This window comes from Rhinopithecus bieti, unplaced genomic scaffold (genome assembly GCF_001698545.2).
Source record: "Rhinopithecus bieti isolate Rb0 unplaced genomic scaffold, ASM169854v2 scaffold_3874, whole genome shotgun sequence".
Classification (NCBI taxonomy): Eukaryota; Metazoa; Chordata; class Mammalia; order Primates; family Cercopithecidae; genus Rhinopithecus; species Rhinopithecus bieti.
The window spans coordinates 1,382,284-1,391,314 of record NW_016804362.1 but is presented as its reverse complement, the minus strand read 5'-3'; the positions used below and the strand labels follow the sequence as shown (position 1 = coordinate 1,391,314).

Genomic DNA, 9,031 nt, shown 5'->3' with positions numbered 1-9,031 from the left:
TCTCGCGAGGCGGAAGAACCCCGATCGCTGAGGAGCAAGGGGGCGCTAGGAAAAGGAACTGGGTTGCGACGGTCCGGCGAGAGAGAGCTGGGGTGCGGGGAAGTTGGGGAACAGAGGCCGCTAGGTGTGCGAGTAGGGTAAGACCGCACCGACCCGGCGGAAACGAGGCAATTGTCGGGTGGATCCCCGGCCGGAGAGCTAAGGTTGTGTGGAAGGCGCTGCTCCCCGGATGGCGACCGCAGATACTCCGGCCCCGGCCTCCAGTGGCCTCTCGCCGAAGGAAGAAGGGGAGCTTGAAGATGGGGAGATCAGTGACGACGATAATAACAGCCAGATACGGAGCCGGAGCAGCAGCAGCAGCAGTGGCGGCGGGCTGTTACCCTATCCGCGGCGAAGGCCTCCTCACTCGGCCCGGGGCGGTGGATCCGGCGGAGGCGGTGGCTCTTCCTCGTCATCGTCCTCTTCTCAGCAGCAGCTGAGGAATTTCTCACGCTCGCGGCACGCGTCTGAACGGGGCCACCTCAGGGGACCCAGCAGCTACCGACCCAAAGAACCATTCCGGTCTCATCCGCCCTCTGTACGGATGCCTTCGAGTTCACTGTCCGAAAGCAGTCCCCGGCCGTCTTTCTGGGAGCGGAGCCACCTCGCCTTGGACCGTTTCCGCTTTCGAGGCAGGCCTTACCGGGGTGGGAGTCGCTGGAGTCGGGGGCGAGGAGTGGGTGAGCGAGGAGGCAAGCCGGGGTGCAGACCCCCTCTGGGAGGAGGAGCAGGATCCGGGTTCAGCAGCAGTCAGAGCTGGCGAGAGCCCTCTCCACCTCGGAAGAGCTGTATCCTTAACGTGGCGGTCGGCGCTGGGTGTGTCACTTACCAAAGTTCCCTTTAGCGTCATTACTAGGTCTGTGAGACGAGTGTAACTTTGAATCATCAGAACCGCTGATTTCTCCCTGTGTCAGTATACTTAAAGTAAGTTGTTCCTTGGTAATTCCCCGTGTGTCACACTATAGCGTTATTCTTAAGACTGCTTCATTGGATATATTAACGTGCTATGGATTGGGTTAAGCTAATGAAATATAAGACAGTTAAGTCTGATTTGTAATAATACCTTAGAAGCCCAAGTTTCATTAGCATTTGTATTTTTGCTGGGACAGAAACTTTGTATTTTATGCGAAGTTGACATATTGTTAGAGAAAAATATTCATAAACAAAAAATACTGTTGCTTTATCATATTGCGGTTTGACATTGAAAATTGTAAAAGTTTCAGTCTGCGCAGTCCTGCACTATTTTCGTGATTCTGTTTTTATCTTGATTTATTCCGGTTGCTGCCTTTTAAATTGCGGGGGAGGGGAGGGGAGGTTAAAAAAAACACTCTGGTGTCTTTAACAAGTCTGTTTCAGAGCTTTTGATTTATTTGATCTTTTGGAACGCTTTACCTCCTTTACGTTTGTATCTGTGTTCACTTTTGCGCATTGTGTAACTCTTCGTGCTGACCAAATGAGGGCCAGAAAGAGAAAGATAAACTTATCAGCATTTTTATTTTAATACGTTAGAGTGAAGGAATGTGTATGCGAGGGTGGAGATTACAGATACGTTGAGAAAGGAAATAGTAACATACCAGATTTTTGCTACTTGTAACCTTATTCTCAGTTTTAAACGTTACTGAGTTTACCCAGGATTTATACAGAGGAATCACTCATCCGAAGGTTTCCTGTTTTATAATGGGTTTGTAAAACCTATCTTGACTTACACTGTGACCATTGCAAAAGTTTAAAGACTTTCATTACTGGTTGTAATTCCCATAGTGTGATTTTTAATTTCGTCATTATATATGAAACTTAAAGTAATGACAGTTATTTGGAAGACAATCAGAATTACTTTTATAGAACACTTAGGTCCAGAATAGGTCTTTCTCAAATGTCATGATGTAAAAGGGGCAAGGAATGTACATTTAGGTAAGAAACGGCAGCTTCTGATGCTAGTCCCCTGAAAAACCTTACTTCTGCAACCAAAAATTGGGTTAGGAACATTTTAGGATTGTTTCAGAGAAAATCATGTAGGCGCTGGGCGTGGTGGCTCACACCTGTAATCCCAACACTTTGGGAGACCGAGGTGGCTGATCGCTTGAGATCAGGAATTCGAGACCAGCCTGGCCAACATGGTGAAACCTTGTCTCTACTAAAAGTAAGAAAGTTAGCCAGCGTGGCACTGGGCGCCTGTATTTCCAGCTACACGGGAGGCTGAGGCAGGAGAATCGCTTGAGCTCGGGAGGCGGAGTTTTAGTGAGCAGAGATTGCACCTCTGCACTCCATCCTGCGCGGTAAAGCGAGACTCCGTTTCAAGAAAAGAAAAGAAAATTATGTAGATATTTAACTTTTTAAAAGCCAGCACATGGTTCTTCCAAGAAGGTTAGAAAATGTTTCTTAATCCATGGATTTGTAGTCTATTTTCAATCCAAAAGCCAGAAAGGCTGTTTGAGCATATGTGTGTGTATGATTTTAAAATTTTTTTCAATTAAAAAAATTTTTTATTAAATTTATTTAAGAAAATTTGAAGAGACGAGGTCTTGCTATGTTGCCCAGGCTGATCTTGAACTTGTAGCTTCAAGAGATCCTCCTTCCTTGGACTCCCAAAGTGCTGGGATTTATAGGTGAGAGCCACCAGTCTATGTGTTTTGTAAAGGTACAAAGATGAAACCTGTAGTTTGTATTAGGGAAACAAATGAAAATAAGTAGTTGTAGTTTAATGTAAAAGTTGAAACTGAGGTATGTGTATAAAAGTACTATGGGAGCTCAAAAGTTTTCTTAAAATTTTATTCTGTATTAGAAAAGGGGAGGTGAGTGGGCTTTCTGCTTTTATCCTCCTTCTGCGTGTTTATTCAATACTATTTTGGGCCTCTATCATAGACCTTTATTAATTGGTAAGCTTGTATGTTTTTATTAGTAAACTGGCATATGATGTTGCAAAAAAAAAGTACCGGAAAATATCCAGTCTGTGTGACTTTGATTTCTGTAGTAACTTGTCATAAATAAGATATCTTACTGTTTTTCTTTTCACAGATGCTGCACTTAAAAGGATGCTTATTTTGATCCTCTGCTCATTGTTTTCCTCATGAAGTATCACTGATTCATCCTAGAGGTGGTGTTCTTTTTAAGAATTTGAGAAGGAAAACGTAGTTCCCAGCTACTTTTGTATAATGTGAGCAAACAAAATATTTGTTACAACACTTTATTCAAATTTATTTAATAGCAAGATTGTACTCAGTTTAATTCATATTTCCACTGTGTGATTATAATAATATAATAATACCTTTTTTATTTTGCAAATACTGTATAAAGAAATAATGCAGGTTACTCTGTGGCATATTTCTGTAATTTAGAAGTAAAGTAGCCTGAGTATAGGGTTTATTTATTTCTGTTTTTGTCATAACTCCTTTCACTGTAATAACTAAGATATGCTAGTTGCAACTTTAAAGAAATAGAATAAACTAGATTCAATTGCAGTTCTTATTTTCATCCTTAATTTTTCTTAATGATAGACACTTTGTCAGTACATCTTAGCATGTCTCCCTTGAATGACTGCTCTTTTAAACTTTCAAATCTGATGAGAGCTAACATAATTAGGCCAGTGTCTCTCATCAGTAAAAAGTCATTCCATTTTCAGCTGTAGCTGAAAAGGTTGAATAGCACTTCTTTTTGTTTAAACCAAGGTTCAGTTAGAAATTGTATCTTGACAAGCGTAAAATTAAATCTGGTAAGTGTTGGTTTGATCTTAGCTATTCTGTATAGATAGGGATTTTCTTTAGCCTTAAAGGAGATTAGTCAGTTATAGTTGTAACTCAATTGCTTTTCCTTATTTTTCTATTTAGCATTTTATTAGTATATTTAATCATTTCCCTTTGCAGATATTTCCAAGGTCTTCAGTCTTTTTTTTTTTTTTTTTAACTGCAGTTGTGCCTTTAAATGACTCCAGTGAAAAGTAAGATATAAATGCAGATAATTATAGAACTTACGTACAAAGAGTGCATAAGAGGGGAAGGGGGAGTGAGAAACTCCGGCTTCATAGAGGTGACGCTCGAATTGGGGTTAAGTTGAAGAACAGACAAACTTAGACACAAAGCTATGCAAAAATTGTGATGAACAGGGAAAAAGTAAGTTTGGAAAGGAAAGCACAGGTCAGATTATATTTATTCTCAGGATTTTGGACTTNGCCTCCCGGGTTTACGCCATTCTCCTGCCTCAGCCTCCCGAGTAGCTGGGACTACAGGCGCCCGCCACCTCGCCCTGCTAGTTTTTTTTTTTTTGTATTTTTTTTAGTAGAGATGGGGTTTCACCGTGTTAGCCAGGATGGTCTCGATCTCCTGACCTTGTGATCCACCTGTCTCGGCCTCCCAGAGTGCTGGGATTACAACAAGGGGAGTAATCTTATATTTTTATTCTAGAAAGATTACTCTGGCAGCAGCAGTATGAAGGATGGCTTGTAGGAGATAAGAGAAATATCTTTTCACCAGGGTAAACTCTCCTGTGGTAGGTAAAACGGTGGAGGTGCATTAGAATGCTCAAAATAAGAAGAGAAAGAGGCTAAGTAGTGCTCTCTGAAGAGCACCATTATTTCACAAGTTAGAAAGGACTCAATGGAGACTTAAAAGACAAAAAACAAACAGGGAAACAAAGGGAACGGGGAGTTATAGAAGCCAAAAGAGAAGTGGTTTATGGTGTCAGATTCTCATAGGGGTCAGGTAAAAAAAAAAATAAGGTTTGAAAACATTGATAAGGAAACTTAGCCACAGCAGTCTCTCTAGATTAATGGAACAGAAACCAGATTCCATTTGGTAAGAAGGGTACAGAGAAACTGGTTTTCTTGCAAGAAACTTGACTTTGAAGAGATCAGAAAACCAGAGATTTACTAGAACAGTTTTGCTGTAGAACTGTTAAGATTTTCAGATGTACTTACTGCTTATTTTTGTTTCTCAAATGATGGTAATTCTCATTTTTAGAACTGATCATCAGGAGAGTTTAAAAACCTTTTCTGCTGCTTGTCCTGTGAGGAGTTTAAATAGAAGAACCATATTTGGGGTACTGTATTGTTACATCCTAGCCAACTGAAAATGATCTGTAGGCTGGGTGTGGTGGCTTATGCCTATAATCCCGGCACTTTGGGAGGCCAAGGCAGGTGGATCACCTGAGGTCAGGAGTTTGAGACCAGCCTGGTCAACATGGTGAAACTCCATCTCTACTAAAATACAAAATTAGCCGGGCATGGTGGCACGCACCTGTAATCCAAGCTACTCAGGAGGCTGAGGCAGGAGAATTGCTTGAGCCTGCGAGACAGAGGTTACAGTGACCAGGATCGCGCCACTGCACTACAGCCTGGCTGACAGGGCGAGACTGTCTCAAAAAAAGGAAAAAATCTATAAATGGTATATTAAAATCCCAGGAAGTGCTGTCTTTTCTTTTGCTAATATCTGGTCTGGAAAAATGAGGTATAACAATTCTCATGTATGAATTGTTTAGAATAAAAATTGTAGTTTGAAATTGTGTAGCTATTTCTAAGGAAGAAGTTACTTTTCGTGTATCACTGTGTTAGAGAAGAAAATAAGAACAGTTGCTTCAGATTATTTTCATTACATTTTCCCTTCTCTGTAGGGGAAAATAGGAGATATATTTTGAGTACTATTTTAAAGTGTTTTGTTTTTTTTTTTTTCTTTTTTTTGAAACGGAGTCTCCCTCTGTTGCCCAGGCTGGAGTGCAGCCGTGGGATCTTGGCTCACTGCAGCCTCCGCCTCCTGGGTTCAAGCAATTCTCTTGCCTCAACTTCTCAAGTAGCTGGGACTACAGGCCTGCACCACCACGCCTGGCTAATTTTTGTATTTTTAGTAGAGATGGGGTTTCACCGTGTTGGCCAGGCTGGTCTTGAACTCCTGACCTCAAGTGATCTTCCTGCCTCGGCCTACCAAAGTGCTGGGATTACAGGCGTGAGCCACCGCGCCCAGCCCCCTGAAGTGTAAATTATCCACATCCGTGGCAAACCATTCAGTTTCTCCCTTCTTCATTCAGAAAATAATCTTTAACATACAGCTAATTATGACTTTCCTGGCACTTACAGAAGGAAGGATGCTATATAACCTAACTAGGTGGACTATCTATGGATACTACTGGTAATTATGACACTAGTGATTTTGTAAGTGTACTATTTATATGGTACTTATTAAATTCAAGTATGGACACAATGAAAGTGGGTATTAGCTGCACATACATTAAATGGAATTTAGTAATTTAAAATATCGTTTCATTTTCTTGAAAATTAAAAGGGAGAAAATTCATCCATAATCTATGTGGTTTTTTTTTTTTTTTTTTTGTTAAATTTAACTGTGGAAAATTTTGGAAACTGGTTTCCTTAATATGCTGCTCAGCCAAAAGTTTTGGAAGGTCTCCATCAAGAAAACAAAATTATTCATCAAAAAATGAAAACTGTGTGGAAGAAACTTTTGAAGATTTGCTTCTAAAGTATAAGCAAATACAATTGGAACTAGAATGCATCAATAAGGATGAAAAACTAGCATTGAGTAGCAAAGAAGAGAATGTGCAGGAAGATCCTAAAACATTGAACTTTGAGGACCAAACTAGCACTGATAATGTCAGTATTACAAAGGATTCAAGTAAAGAAATAGCTCCTGAGGAGAAAACACAAGTCAAAACTTTTCAGGCATTTGAATTAAAACCACTCAGGCAAAAATTGACTTTACCAGGAGATAAGAACCGTTTGAAAAAAGTTAAAGATGGAGCAAAACCTCTTTCCCTGAAATCCGACACTACTGATTCTAGTCAAGGTAATGGAATTAAATATTTCAGTTAGTAATGACTGTTCTTTCTCTAAAGGAGTAACTACTTGTTTTGGTAGTGTACTTCATTTAAATGATTGTACGCTCATTTAAATGATTATAATTATCTGTAAATTTTGTACTTTCTGTGTAGACATATTATTGAATAATTACTAATTTTGTTTACTTTTAGTCTTTATTTCTTTATTTTTTTTTGCCTGACATGCTGGCCTCTATAATAGAATGTTATACATAAGTGATAATAGTGGACACCTTTGTTTCCTAATTTAAAGAAAATGGTTTTGACATTTGTCATTAAATATGATGTTAATTTTTTTGTAGGTATCCCTTGTGGGGTAAGGGAGAGTTTTACTCCTATTCCTAGTTTGAAATTTTCAGTGTGAATGGATGTTGAAGTTTACAAAATCCTTTTTCTTCATTATTGGGATGAGCATCTAATTTATTCTAATTTGTTAGTGTAATGAATTATATAATTTATTTCTAGTATTAAACCACCCTTGTATGCTTGCGTTTAATACAGTTTATGATATACCATTTTTAAATCATGGATTTGGCTTTTTTCTTTTCCTCTTTATTTTTAAGAAATAATTTATATACAGTAAAACTTACCTTTTAACATTATAAATGTGTGTGTAGTTCTTCAGGTTTTGACAAATGCAGACAGTGCATAACCATCACCAGCCACCATTAATATACAGAATTCTTTCATCAACCTCAAACAGTTTCTCCAAGTGTCTTTGTAGTTATCCCCTCCCTCAGCCCTTAGTTCACCTAGTAACCACTGATCTGTCCCTATAGTTTTGCCTTTTCCAGAATGTCACATTAATGGAATCATACAGTATATTGCCTTTGATTATAACTTCTTTCATTGAGCATAATGTGTTCGAAATTCATTCATGTACTTGTATATGTCAGTAGTTCTTTTTTGTTGAGTATCCCATCATACTATAGTTTATCCATTTCCCCATTATGTTTGGGTTTTTCCAACTTTTCAGCAATTACAAATGAAGGTTTGCTAGTGTTTTGTTTAGAATTTTACAGGCTATGTTTATAGCCTGTAATTTTTTCCCTCCTCTTTTTCCTTGCCAGTTTGTAGTGTAAGGTTGTGATACTCAAATCGGTTGGGGCTGGTTTCATCTTTTTTCTCTGCAATAGTTTAAGATTGGAAACATTCTGAGATACTTGGTAGATCTTGCTGGTAATTGTCTGGGCGTGGGTGGAGTTTTTTTCCGAGAAGGTTTTAATCTGACTTTTTGTGTTTTCTATTTCTGTTAAGGCAGTTTATGTAAACTATATATTTTTTGTAATGTGTCTTTCCTATAAGTTATAGAAGTTATAAAAATTATTCTTAAGAATCCTTTACTTTTTTATCTGTAGTATTTGTAAGTTGTACCTTTTTTTTCCCTGCTCTCTTCTTTAATTTCCCCTGAAATAAGTACATAGGTTCTTAAACTTTAATTTCCCCTGAAATAAGTACATAGGTTTTTTCCCTGCTCTCTTCTTTAATTTCCCCTGAAATAAGTACAGAGGTTTTTCAGCCTGTCTCCTATTAAGATCATTTTAGGCCATCAAATTTGACTTTAGTTCTGTCTCAAGTTGGGATGTTTTAACTTTTTTCATTCATTCTAAATATTTTCTAATTTTTATTTTTCATTGACTTGTAGGCTACTTGAAAGTATGTTTCTTCCAAACATGTAGGTTGTCTAGCAGTGTTTTTTATTGATATCTAAGTCGATCATACTGTCAGAAAATAAGATTGCTATGATAACCAATCTTTTGAAATACTTAAAGACTTCCTTTGTTGTGTAGTATGTAATCAGTTCTTGTAAGAGTTCTGTGTATGTTTGAAAGAAATTTATAGATTACTTGAGCTTTTTGTGTTGTTCACTTTTTTATTTTTTGATACGCTTGATCAGCTACTAAGAGAAGTTTGTTCAAATTTGCCAGTGTGATGATGGATTTGTGATTTTTACTTTTTGCTTTAAATACTTTGAAGCTGGGTAATTAAGTCATTATGTGGTGACTTTATCTCTGACGTTTTTGCCTAAAAGACTATTTTGTCTTACATATTAATAGCCACATCATCTTTCTCTTTATATAATTTCCCACCCTTTCAGTCTTTCTATATCCTCATGTCTCAGATATTACTTGTACATAGTATAGAGCTGGTTTTAATTTATAATTCAGTATGACAA

General features: G+C 38.2%; 1 protein-coding gene across 1 annotated transcript in view; it reads left to right on the top strand.

The window, feature by feature from the left end:
• Positions 1–27: 27 nt before the first annotated feature.
• Positions 28–9,031, top strand: part of ZFC3H1 (zinc finger C3H1-type containing) — a 54,462-nt gene continuing 45,458 nt past the window's right edge. Inside the window, 2 exon segments of the mRNA XM_017867509.1 lie at positions 28–827; positions 6,408–6,824. Coding sequence (XP_017722998.1) covers positions 230–827; positions 6,408–6,824 — 1,015 coding nt within the window. The 5' untranslated portion in view covers positions 28–229.